The 13622-nt window shown below is 47.8% G+C and overlaps 1 protein-coding gene across 4 annotated transcripts in view; it reads left to right on the forward strand.

Moving 5' to 3' along the window:
* Positions 1–13622, forward strand: part of SLC2A9 (solute carrier family 2 member 9) — a 724331-nt gene that overhangs the window by 296244 nt on the left and 414465 nt on the right. For all 4 annotated transcript variants that reach the window (XM_063923094.1, XM_063923104.1, XM_063923114.1 and 1 more), the window contains 2 exons: positions 1468–1655; positions 5733–5843. In XM_063923094.1, coding sequence (XP_063779164.1) covers positions 1468–1655; positions 5733–5843 — 299 coding nt within the window. The remainder of the gene's footprint in view (positions 1–1467; positions 1656–5732; positions 5844–13622) is intronic.

The following is a 13622-nucleotide window of genomic DNA, read 5'->3' on the forward strand; positions in this document are numbered from 1 at the left end:
AAAATCAAACAAGAAACACAACACACTCAAGATCATGTTTTAGAAAATAGGAATCTTAAGGTGTGTTCTCACAGACAGTGGTAACTTCTTCCCATTGGTACAGTATGTGGTCACATATTTTGTACATAAAGGTGAATGCAGTGTAAGTAGACCATAAAATAGAGACCTATTAATCGCTATGACGAATGCTTTGCCTGTACTGCATACAAGCTGAGTGGGCCGTAGGTTTTATGCAATGAAGTGCAATGCCAGAAAAGTGGAGGTCAGTGCACGCTAAGTGCTCCAACAATGCATGATACAAAGCACATGATACTGTATTACAAAGCACATGATACTGTCAGTGTTCCGCAATTAATTTCACATGACTGCACAGAATGGAACGTGGTGCTGGAAAGCGGGTGTGGTACGGTATGGCGGCGGTCGGGCTCCCGGCGACCAGCATACCGGCGCCGGGAGCCCGACCGCCGGCTTACCGACATTGTGGCGAGCGCAAATGAGCCCCTTGCGGGCTCGCTGCGCTCGCCACGCTGCGGGTACGGTGGCGCACTACACGCGCCACGCTATTTTATTCTCCCTCCAGGGGGGTCGTGGACCCCCACGAGGGAGAATAAGTGTCGGTATGCCGGCTGTCGGGATTCTGGCGCCGGTATACTGTGCGCCGGGATCCCGACAGCCGGCATACTGAAGACCACCCCTGGGAAGCACATAATAACAAAATAAGCACGCAAATGCAAATTTTTGGGAGCTGAGCCAGAGAGTCCAAATGCATTGCCTTACTACCACAGCAAAGTGCCACCTCCTGACACAGGTATGGGATGTATCAGGGAAATCTGCTCTTCCTGCATTATACCTAAGAGATGGTATCCGGTCTTTAGGTCGACACTCATTAGGTCAACCACTATTGGTTGATATGCATTAGGTTGATATGGTCATTAGTTCGACACAGTCACTAGGTCGACATGGCAAAGGTTGACACATGAATAGGTCGACATGAGTTTTTCACATTTCTTTTTCTTTTTTAACTTTCCCATACTTTATGATCCATGTGGACTACAATTGGGAATAGTAACCTGTACCGAGCGCAGTGGTAGCGGAGCAAGGCGTCTTGCCCAAAGCATGGTGAGCGAAGCGAGCCATGCGATGGGACACAGTGCACTAATTGGGGTTCCCGGTCACTTTACAAAGAAAACGATACCAAAAAAAGAAAAACAAAAACACCTCATGTCGACCTTTTTCCATGTCGACCTTATCCACGTTGACCTAATGACCGTGTTGACCTATTCCATGTGTCGACCTAGTCACTGTAAACCAATAGTGGTCAACCTAATGACTGTCGACCCAACGAACCACACCCCCTAAGAGATACCATATCTATATACACAGTATGCTGCAACAGAATGGCCTTTAACCCTATAGGAATGTTGCAATAACTGCCATTGGTAATTAAGATCTGTCTTTATTTTTCAGCTTTCCGAACATTCCTGGGAAGAAAGGACGTTTCTCAGGATATAGAAGAAGTTCTAGCGGAGACAAGGAAACAGCGGAACACGCAATTAGTGTCTGTAGTTGAACTTTTCAAGATGCGCTCAGTGAGATGGCAGCTCATAACCGTTATTATAACAATGGCTAGTTACCAGCTCTGCGGACTGAATGCTGTAAGTAACAATGTGATACACAGAAAATACTGTAAGTAACAATGTGATACACAGAGAATACTGTAAGTAATAATGTGATACACAGAGAATACTGTAAGTAATAATGTGTTACACAGAGAATACTGTAAGTAATAATGTGATACAAAGAGCATACAGTAACAATGTGATACATAGAGAATACTGTAAGTAACATTGTGATACAAAGAGCATACAGTAAGTAACAATGTAATACAAAGAGAATTCAGTAAGTAATAATGTGATACATAAAGAAAACTGCAAGTAATAATGTGATACATAGAGAATACAGAAGATATAATGCCACTTTCCCCATGGAAGAATCATTGTTGTGCTCTAAGTGTGCTTTTGTGGAAGAGCTACCTACCTAACTAGGATGTAATAGTGTTAGGATAAAGGACACTTCTCCTGATAAGAGTACATACCTCCCAACTGTCCCAATTTTTGCGGGACAGTCCCTTTTTTTGGGGGTCTGTCCCAATGTCCCTACCACGGACCACAGTGTCCCGCGGTGGGGGTGGGGTGGGCAGTTGGGAGGCTCCTGTCACTCGCTGCTCTGCTCAGGGCAGCAGTGAATAGACGCTGTGCGCATGCGCACAGCGTCTATTCCAGTGAGGCAGAGGGACTGGGGGAGTGGCTCATGATCGCCATCATCCACGCAAGGCCACACACCCTTTCCAATAGGCCACACTCCTTTCCGGCACCAAGTGGTTGTGCCACGCTATGTGTCTTTCCTTTATCAAACAAAATGTTGGGAGGTATGAGAGTAGCGTATAGTCATGTTAGTTTTCAAATGGTCCATCCCTGATTTCCATGGACTGTTCCATGAAATTTATGTCCTTGCATGTTCCTATTTTTCCATACTGACCATCTCTACACTAAAAGTAAGTATGTTCTGTAATTTTTATTAAATCCTGATCGTACAGCAGGCCTGATCTCTGTCTCTGTCTGCACGCAGATTCCTGATTATCAGGAATATGTGGCTGCTCTAGGTCTGTTCTGCCTGTACGCAGTACGGGCCTTGCGATCTCACCCACACATCACCTCGGCCTGATTGACAGACAGCAGCATTAACATGATGGGGAGGGGGTGGGTGGAGGCCTGTGCACAGATCAGCTCTGGCTCTTCAGACACATTTTATATTAAACCATGTATAAAGTTAAATAAATACAAATTGCTGCTTTCATCTCAGACTCTGCCTAAAGCAATACTGTGTGAAATAGAGGATTTCAAAGTTCTGGAGCTGAGCCAGTTTTGAGTTCCAATTTGTTTCGTTTTTGCTCTCTTTGTGTCACGCTCTCCCTCCTCTTTCCATTCCTGACCACTTCTTTCACCTCTCAGCAGTAATTTGTTTCTACTTCATAGCGCTTCTTCAGTCAGTCATTTGTCTCTGACCCCATCCCATCATTTGTTCTTTCCTCCATTCTCCTGTTCCAAATTCTCCATCCAGCCCTGAAATTTAGTCTACCCTCCGAAGGAATTCTTCTTTCCTGCTTTCTGGTGGGAAGGTGATGCTGTCTCTTATTGGATGCTGTGTAGCAGATAATACTTTGTGGATAAAGGATACATTGTAACTCCCCTATTTGCTGTTTTAGTGTACTGTATACGCATTATAGCAGTGGTTCGTAAACTTGTCCTCGAGACTGCGTAACAGACCAGCTTTTAAGGATATCCGTGCTTAAGCACATGTGACTTACAGTAATTAGTACCCCAGTCAGTTTGAGTATATCATCTGTGTACAAGCATGGATAGCTTTAAAATATGGACTGTTACGGTAACTTGAGGACCAAGTTTGGGAAAACCTGAGTTATAGGATGGTCTCAGTGTCATAAATGACTACCAAAGTGACTTTATATTATAACCAATTATCATAACAGAGATAGTTGAATGTGCCAGTAAGCAAAAATTATATTCCCAGTTTGATTCTGCGGTAAGTCATTTTGGAGGTGGTATTCACAATTTCAAGACAGCGGCTGCAACTGGAATTGAAAATCGACTAGGCATTCATCAGTAGGGAAAGTAGCATTGGAGTATGTCCAGGCAAGTTTAGCAAGGAGCTCCCAAAATCCACCTACCGAGGAGGCAGAGAACTTTGTGTGCCACAGAAAACTGTATGTTGGCTTCTGCGGACATGTTTGCAAATGAGAGCCTAACGTCTGCAGATTTTGCAAGCTCTGAAGAACAGTGACTAAGGGTTACATTTACTAAGCAGTGATAAGAGCGCAGCAGTGAGCCAGTGGAGAAGTTGCCCATGGCAACCAATCAGCACTGAAGTAACATCTATAATTTGCATACTATAAAATGATACAGAGTTGCTGATTGGTTGATGGGGAAATATCTCCACTGGCTCACTTCTCCGCTCTTATCACTGCTTAGTAAATGTACCCCTTAGACTGGCAAGCGTCTTTCTGTGACAATCTGCTCGGGCTAATAGAAGAGGACGGTTTCCCTGGAAAGTTGTTTTTTAGTGACAAAGCAGCATTCCAAACTTCAGGGAAGGTGAATAAACATAAAGGGGTAAATTTACTAAAGCTTCTAAAAGTGAAAAGAGGTGATGTTGCTTATAGCAACCAATCAGATTCTGTCTATCGTTTCCTAGGATGCAATAGAGAAATGATAGACAGAATTTGTTTGGTTGCTATGGGCAACATCATCTCTTTTCACTTCCAAAATTTGGGGTACTAAAAATCCCCATGCGTTCTTGCAATACAAACATGATTCCCCCAATTTTCAATGTATTCTGTGCATTTCTAATCAAAAGAATTATGGGCCTTCGTTGAAGCCACTGTGACAGGAGCTACCGACCTTGACATGCTGGAACTATGGCTCCTCCCGCAGCAGGAATAACACAGGCCTGACATCCTCTTTCAACTGGTTGGTGCCCCTCCTCATTACCGTCACATTGTTTGGGGCCACCTCAATGACCGGTTGCCACAAAGATGTATTACCTGTGCAGCTGCGGCTAATTAAGAACTGCTGCGTTGGCCACCAAATTCCCCAAATCTCACACCATTTGATATATTTTTGTGGGGTTTTATCATGGATCGCTGTCAGGTCCCAGCAGCAGTTATCCCATCACTTACCTGTAAGATTGGCATCATTCCTCCGGTGGGGTTTCAACGCTCCTGCAGCTCTCTGATGGCTGCCCGCTACTCCTGTGTCTGGGTAGAGTCTGTTCCTGGCATTCTCTTCGCTGTTTCTCCCGCCGACTCTGTCTGCTGGGCGCTGCCTTCTTGGACTAGATCAGCTGACCACCGAACCACCAATGGCACAACAGGATCTGGACATGTAATCCAGACCACCAATCCCAACACAGCAAGGGGAATAAAATGCCTTCCTGATGCATTCACAGGTTGAGAGTGCAATGTTGCTTTTCAGCCATGTCCCCTGACTCCTGAGATTCCAGTTCGGCTACCAGCATTACCACCCAGCCTGGTTAATACTACACCAGTTCAAGCTTAATAGGTCTGAGCCCGATAACCAGCTTAGCCAGTCCCAGCCCAGTAACCATCTTAGCCGGTCCCAGCCCAGTAACCAGCATATCCACTTCTGGCCTGGTATCTGATATAGTCGGTCTTAAGCTAGCACCCAGCCTATATAACCCGATCCTGCCTTAGCCTGTTCATGTGCAGGAATTTCATAAAGCCTCCTAGCTTCTTGCTCAGCCTCCACTCCAGCCTTATATTATGCCAGGGAACACAAACATCGCCAGATTTGATAATCGCATATTTGTATCATCACTTGCAACGGTGCTGGTTGACCTGCATGTGCAGAAGAGCAGCCATCACTAAAATTGAGCCCCACATGCTACAAAGAGTTTGGGAGGAACCTGATTACCGGCTTGATGTGTACCGTGCTACGCGTGGAATGCACATTGAACATTTGTAACTTGTCTGAAAGAAACTTGTTTACAGTAGTTTTCCTTTTCATCAGTACTTATTGTGTCTACCTGCATTACAATAAACATAATTTTGATGTACATGTTAAGATTGTGGTAATCTGTTAACTGTATTTTTCAAAGTATGTGCTCTGTTTTGATCTGTCTACTCTGATGTCTTTTAGATTTGGTTTTACACAAACAGTATATTTACGGAAGCCGGAATCGAGCCTCATACAATTCCCTACATTACCCTGTCCACAGGTGGCATTGAGATATTGGCTTCTATTGTATCCGTAAGTAAAATTTTAAAATGTTTCTAAAATGTCATTATAAAATCATAGTATTTTCTGTGTCCCTTCCTTAAATAATGAACCCCATGGTGTACAGTATAAAAATATGAATACAAAGCTAGTTGTTTCTAAGCTGGTACAATTTTCTATATATCTGTACTGTATGTATTACCCAGAGGGAGTGATATGCTATTCTGCATAAAGGTTACATATACAGGACTGTAGGTACAATTATTATATAATAATGGCTGTATTTGTGGATAATATGAAAGTTTACCAAGAAGCAGTGACTATTTTTATTTTATTTTTAATGGATTCCAGAATCTGTTTGTTAACAGGATTTTGGGAGCTTAATAATACATGTGCACAACCAGATTTTAAAATGTAAACACAATTTATTCACATACTGTACAATAATGTTAGTAACCTCCCGGGGGTTTGCAGTTAGCAAGTAAAAATTACTGGCGTAAAATATAAATTAAAAGGACACCAAATGTTGAAAAATTACTCCAACAAATATAATTCACTGATGCTATCTTAAGAGTGAACCTGCACTGTAAATCACCTCCAATAGAAATGTAACATGAGTGGATAGTATACAGGGGCGCTTTAAGAGAGGAGGAGGCCTGGGTGCAGCCTCCTCCGTTCGGGCTTCCTCCTCTCTGCTGGAAGCGCTGAGAGTCTGAGCACTAGAGCGCTCAGACTCTACTGCGCATGTGCAGATCTCCAGGAAAATGGCGCGGTGGCCATTTTCCCTGAGATTTCTCTACTGCGCATGCGCAGAACTCCGTGAAAATTTCACAGAGATTTAATACCGCCGTGGACATCGACACGGGACTCCGGAGGGGTAAGTATTTAGAAAATGGGTGCAGCGTGTGCGGTGGGGGCCCCCTGTGGACTCAGTGGTCCGTGTGCACCGCACACACTGCACCCATTATAGAAACGCCAGTGATAGTATAATACCAGGTGGATTGTATCCAAAGCAGCGGAGAATCTCAGTCCTTATGTAGCCAGTCTCAACGCTTAAAGATGATATCTGTGTGTAAAGATTCCATATAGATTGATAACAAAGGGAAGGGGGCCCTAATTTGCACACCTTAATTAGGTAATGAGGTGCTACTCTGCTTGAGACTTAATACAATGTACAGAGGGAAAAAGTAGCAGGTGCACTGTCTCACACTAGCTCAACCTGTAATAACCAGAGGCATTTAGCATATACCTGGCCAGGGCTATGAGCTTACCCACCGCATCAAGGTAGCCTCTCATTGGGTAAGTCCCTAATTTGCACACCTTAATTATATATGTAACACTTTCACATTATTTTCTTTTACTCCTCACATTACTCACACATGCAGCAGCAGCTGCTCCTACCTCCTTAACTCTTTATTTGTATCACTCTTGCGATGCCCTGGGGTTGTCTGGCTGGGTGGCTCTGGGGTGTCCTGCCCCCCGGACCTGAACCCCTATAGTTAGTGTTAGGGACTTACCCAATGATTTTATTTATACTAATATCTTACAATAAAAGATGTTATTCCACAATATTTTTAGAATTCTGTATCTGCATAAAACATTACCACCAAGTGTCCATTTTAAAAACAACATAAAAAGACATATATATAAAAATATAATCAATATCCTATGTATATTTTACCCTGAAAGGATATCCTCTTGGATTGTATTGTAAATATTGAAAAAACACGTGGCCACGGCGGCAAGGGACTAGGCAGCAGGATCGAGGAGCTCCCTGGATATTAATCCTGTATCAATCTTGGGGCTCTTTTTGTGGTCTCCCCTGGACTCCTCTCCTGTCTGGCGGCACTGGGGAAGCGGCAGGCACCGTTGTGGATCCGTGCGAGCGCTCCCGGCTCGCGCCAGCGGCCGCCCGGACTCCGGGCCTAGGCCGCAATTCAGTCCCCGGCCTCGATTTTGGAGCTCCGCCGGGCGCGTGCGCGCGCGCACACGATCGCGCACCCGAGGCGGCCAGCGGTACCGGAGGAGAGCGGCACCCCACTCCTGCACCCCCAGGGCTCCACATATAAATTATCCTGCTCCCCTGAAGGCTGGTGCAGGGAGGGAAGAAGGGGAAATCTGTGTGCTGGGCGGCCATCTTACTTGCAGCTCCCTGTGTCTCTCCTCACAGCAGGGTGCAGTGTGGGTGAAGATTGTACTGGGCTGGAGGATTAGAACTTGTCCCAGCTGCCCTGCCTATTGCTTATACTGTTGGAATATCATACACTGGACATATTTATTTATACCACTGGACTCCCCTGGTCCCCCTTCTCCCTTCAATATAACAGCTGGCTATCCCAGTGCCTGGCGTGCTACTGATACTGCATATACTTCTTGACACTGAATATCGGGACTCTGAGTATTGCTGGGCCTTAATACGATGGTGAGGGGCGGCCAGAGTGCGGCCGCGGCTAAACTGGAGAAGTTTGCTCGACAGCCTGCAACCCAGTCGACGCAGTCATCTCCTAAGCTCTCCCCCCTGCCAGAATAGATACATCGGCCGGGGCCGACTCGGGGGCGAATACACAGCCATCTGCTCCTTCCATCCAGCAGGTCCTGGAGGCCATAGCGGCCAGTGAACAACGTCTGTCGGACAAGATGGAGAAGGTGCAGTGTGATCTATCACTGCTGCGACAGGACGTCCAGCGAGTGCGGGAGAGGGTGGGCGAAACTGAGACAAGGGTCTCCAACTTGGAAGACCTCAGCGGCCCTTTACAACGATCGGTGTCTGCAGTTACACAACAAGTCACGACGTTGCAAACCAAACTCCTGGACATGGAGGGCAGACTCCGCAGAAATAACGTGAGGTTCGTAGGCCTCCCCGAAAAGGAAGAGGGGGCACACCCCGAAGATTTCTTGGAGTCCTGGCTAAAAGAGGCATACGGTGCTGAATCCTTTACTCTCAGTTTGCAGTGGAGCGGGCTCACCGCGTGCCCTTCCGGCCTTTACCCCCAGGCGCCCCACCACGAACTTTTATAGCAAAATTCCTGCACTACAAGGACCGGGACTCTGTCCTGCGCCTGGGACGCGTGAAGGGCCCCCTGATCCGGAATGGAATCCGGGTGTCGGCATTTCCGGACTTTGCAGTGGACGTTCAAAAAGACCGGGCCCAGTTTCTTCCCATAAAGCGACGCCTTCGTGACCTGAATCTATCCTACTCGATGCTGTTTCCCTCCAGGTTGCGTGTGGTGGCAGACGGGGAGACCAAATTCTTCAGCTCGCCCAGGGAAGCGGCTTCCTGGTTGGACAGATATACTCCGGGGGCTCGCCAGCTGGCTCCAGACTGACATCGGGTCGCCCTTCTCTATGGGCCTACATTCCGCAAGTATAAGTCCAGGGAGCTTCCTCTCGTTTAGTGGTTATGGACTTTGCTGAGAAGTGTTATAAACGTATAAACGCATAAAGGTTTTGGTATTGGGGTTGTTTTGATCTGTACGCCTAGTACAGTGTTGCCGTAGGCTTTGGGATCTCCAGGGCTAAAGTTTGGTTAGGGATATGGGTATGCCACAGTTCGGGGAGGTATACGGGGTGGGGGGATGTTTGGGGGCCGCTGTTGGCCTCTCAGCAGTTTTTCTGTTATATGTTTTGAATTTACGAAGCCTATATACTTGTTATTCAGAGGGTGTGGTGGGGTCGCACTGTTTTCAGGGGTTCGGCTCGGGGTCCGGGGCCTGCGGACGACATGATTACGTGAGCGGAGCGCCAGGTGGATGGGCGGTTGCTAGGAGTGTTGTGCCCCTGTTGATAACTTGGCCGACATGCCTCCCTTAAAAATCTTGGCGTGGAATGTCCGGGGCATCAACAACAAAGTAAAGCGATCCTTAGTATTTAAAATGATCAAGAAATATGGCCCGGATATCATTTGTCTAAGCGAAACCCACTTGGAGGGAAATAGGCTGTTGTCGCTCCGCAGGCCTTGGGTGGGGTGGGCGTATCATTCCTCGCACTCCTCTTATTCCCAAGGGGTGTCGGTAATGATAAAGAGGACTGTACAGTTTGAGATGATCAGGGTAAATACAGATCCACACGGTAGATACGTGTTCATTGAATGTAAACTGTTCTCACGTAATTTTGTCCTATTGTCTGTGTATGTTCCCCCCCCGTTTTCATATGATGTCCTGCAAAAGGCCGCCTCATTTGTTGCCTCCTCCCCCCACACCCCTGTCATCTGCCTGGGGGACTTCAACACTGTGTTGGATGCCTCTTTGGACAGATGGAGGGCTCCTTGAGATCAAGGGGCGGGGGGCGGCTTAATTTCATCTGGATCTAAATTCGCAGATTTTCTAGATAGTATGCAGTGGGTAGACGCCTGGAGGATTCAGAATCCTAATCTTCGGCAATACTCCTGTTATTCGGGTACACATGGCTCTTTTTCCAGAATCGACCTGGCCCTGGTCTCGCCTGGGCTTCTGCCTGGTGTGACGGATGTCCGTTACGAAGCACGGGGGGTGTCCGATCATTCATCCCTGGTGCTGTCAATAGATGGGGACTGTCAGAGGGGACAGTCATATTGGCGGCTGCATCCATCTTGGCTGGCCCAGCTGGGCGATTGCCCGGATTTAGCGCCCACATGGGAGGGATTTTTTGCGGATAATGTGGGATCGGCCCCGGCCCCGGTTGTTTGGGATGCATTCAAAGCGTATTTGCGAGGTACATTGATTGGCAAAATTGCTGCCTGCAAGGTGGCTCGCAGGGCGACGGAAAGACAGCTTGAGACTGAGTGTAGGGATCTGGAGACGCGATACCTGACTGAGGGTACCCCTGCGCTGAAAGCCCGCTGGCTGGTGGCTCAGGAGGCCTGGCTGGCTCACCTTTCAGACAAAAATGCACGTTCCCTCTTGTTTAGGGCCACTAACATCTATATGCAGGCGGACAGACCAGGTAGTTTGCTGACTCACTTAGTGCATTATGACCGACCTGGGACCACGATAGCGCAGCTGCTTGACTCCGACGGCTCCACGGTAGATACCACCCCTGACATCGCACAGATGTTCCTCAGTTACTTTAGGGAGGTATATGATAGTCGTCTGACATGTTCCACGGAGGACTTAGACCTGTACCTGACAAATATTCCCCTTTCTAAACTCTCCCCTGAGGCTAGGGACGCCTTGGACGCGCCTCTGACCCTGGAGGAGGTGACGTCGGCGGTGGAGGTGTCTCCTAGTGGCAAATCCCCGGGTAGTGACGGTATTCCCACGGAACTATATAAACATTACATTGAGTTCTTTGGTCCTCAGCTGCTTGACACGTATGTTGAGATGTTTGCCGCTAACAGCCTTCCCCCCTCAATGTCCGAGGCGATTCTCATAATGCTTCCAAAACCTGGTAAGGACCCCAAGCTGTTGGAGTCCTACAGGCCGATCTCCCTTATCCCCACCGATGCCAAGATCCTGGCGAAAATTCTTGCGGTCCGGCTCAACCTAGTAATTGAATCTATAATTCATCCGGATCAAACCGGCTTCATGCCTGGGAAATCCACATCCATTAATCTGCGCAGGCTGTACACCATTTTGCAGGCTCCTCATGACTTCCCCTCGGACGCGGCTGTGGTCTCACTGGATGCAGCCAAGGCATTTGACAGCGTTGAGTGGCCTTACCTGTGGGGAGTCATGAGGAACATGGGCTTTGGCCCAAACTTTATTCAATGGATCAAATTGCTATACCAGAATCCACGCGCCAGGGTCCTGGTGAACGGCTACATTTCCTCCTCCTTCCCTTTGACACGGGGCACCAGACAGGGATGCCCCCTCTCTCCTGCCCTGTTTGCCATAGCCATAGAGCCCCTGGCTTGCTTGATCAGGTCGCACCCGGACATTGGGGGAATAGATACGGGTTCCTGCACCGATAAAATAGCCCTTTATGCGGATGACTTGCTGTTATTCCTTCGAGACTACGCGGTGGAGATGCCCACTGTGTTGCGGGTCATTGAGACCTTCGGTGGGTATTCGGGTCTCCGCATAAACTGGTCCAAATCATTCATTTATTATGCCCATTATAGGCTCCCTCCCCAGGTTCCGAAAATATCCCTACCGCTGTGTTGGACAGTCCAGTTTAAGTACCTCGGGATTCTAATTACCAACGACCCATCAGACTTTGTGCCCTTAAACCTTGACCCTCTTGTACAGACAGTAGTGCGCAAATCGAGAGCTTGGTGTAAGCTTCCACTGACAATGACGGGCAGGGTCGGCCTCATTAAAATGGTAGTTTTGCCTAAACTATTGTATGTTCTCTTGCAGTCCCCTGTATACATCTTTCCAGCCTTCTTCAGGAAATTAAATAGTGTCCTGACGTCCTTGATATGGGCCAATAAAAGATCTAGAATAAAATTAACCACCCTCACCAGACAAAAAAGGGACGGCGGCTTGGCCTTGCCCCACTTCCAACTGTATTACTATGCTGCTCAGCTATCACATATCGGTATGTGGCTTCGAGGAAGGGAGGGGACTGGACTGGGTTGGGCGTTCCTTCGGTGCTATTACCCAGTTCTTTCCCCGGCACAGGTCCTGGTGGGGGGAAACCCTTCTAGATTCTCACCTCCTATTGTCTTTCAGGCTATGAAGATATGGCTAGCATTGAAGGGCCTGCTTGGGTACGAGGGTATGGACCCGGATACTCCCCTATGGCACTCCACATTGCTTAGTGAACTGAGGTCTCTAGAGGGCGGGGAGGTGTCGGCTCCATATTCGATAGTCTCACTGTCCCAGTTATATAGTGATGGTTCATTGAAATCATTTCAGCAATTAAAGGAGGAGTTTGGACTCCCGAACTCTCACTTTTACAGATTTTTACAGCTCAGGCACGCCTTGCAGGCGCAGTTCGGAGATTCTCCCCCGGCGCTCCTCCCCTTCCCCATAAAAACATTTCTACATTCACTGGGTCGAGTCAAGGTGATCTCCTTCACCTACTCGTACCTTCTTCAAACAATACATGCAGACCCGCTCTCGAATCTTCGGGAGAACTGGGAGTGTGACTTGGGTCCCATAGACGGGGAAGACTGGGAGGGCGCTCTGGGCAATCCGAGCCAGGTCACCAAATCGCTGCGGTTTCAGCTGATACAGCTTTTCATTCTGCATAGATCGTACATGACGCCGAGCAGGCTGGCCAGATTTAGGTCTGATAGTGCTGATGTTTGCCCCAAGTGCGGGGCTGCCGGAGGCACATTCTGGCACCTCACATGGGAATGCCCGTTGCTGCAGGTGTTCTGGGCTGGGGTCGGGTCGATTCTGGAACATACGGGGATACCGAGAGGTTTGCTGACTCCGAGATTTTGTATTTTGGGGGTGGGCGATTCTGACTCTGGGTCCCGATGGTAAAAGCATGTATGCCCGCAGTGTGTGCGCTCTTGCAAAGGTGTGTATTGCGCGGACATGGATGGCCCCGCGTCCTCCCACGATACCTGCTTTCAAAAGTTTGGTAAACGATACCCTATTAAAAGAACGTTATGTATATATGAAATATAATGCCCTTACCAAATACGAGAAGATATGGTCTCCCTGGATCAATTCCACATACTCCTCCCTTGCCCTTCAAATTTAGAGGGTACCGACTCTCGCTGCGAAGCGATATTTGGGCCCTGGGGCGCTGGGCCGAGCCTTTATCTCCCCTTTAACGCAGTTGTTTAACTATCTAGCTGCCACACCACACCATACACACCTTAGCTTGACTAGGCTTGAGTTTGTTTCAGAGGGTTCTGTTCGGGGGTAGTGGGGTTGTGGGCTATATACGGCCTACTAGACGGGGTAATTACAATAAAGGTTTGGGGAGAAAATATTT

This window comes from Pseudophryne corroboree, chromosome 1 (genome assembly GCF_028390025.1).
Source record: "Pseudophryne corroboree isolate aPseCor3 chromosome 1, aPseCor3.hap2, whole genome shotgun sequence".
In the NCBI taxonomy this organism is placed as follows: Eukaryota; Metazoa; Chordata; class Amphibia; order Anura; family Myobatrachidae; genus Pseudophryne; species Pseudophryne corroboree.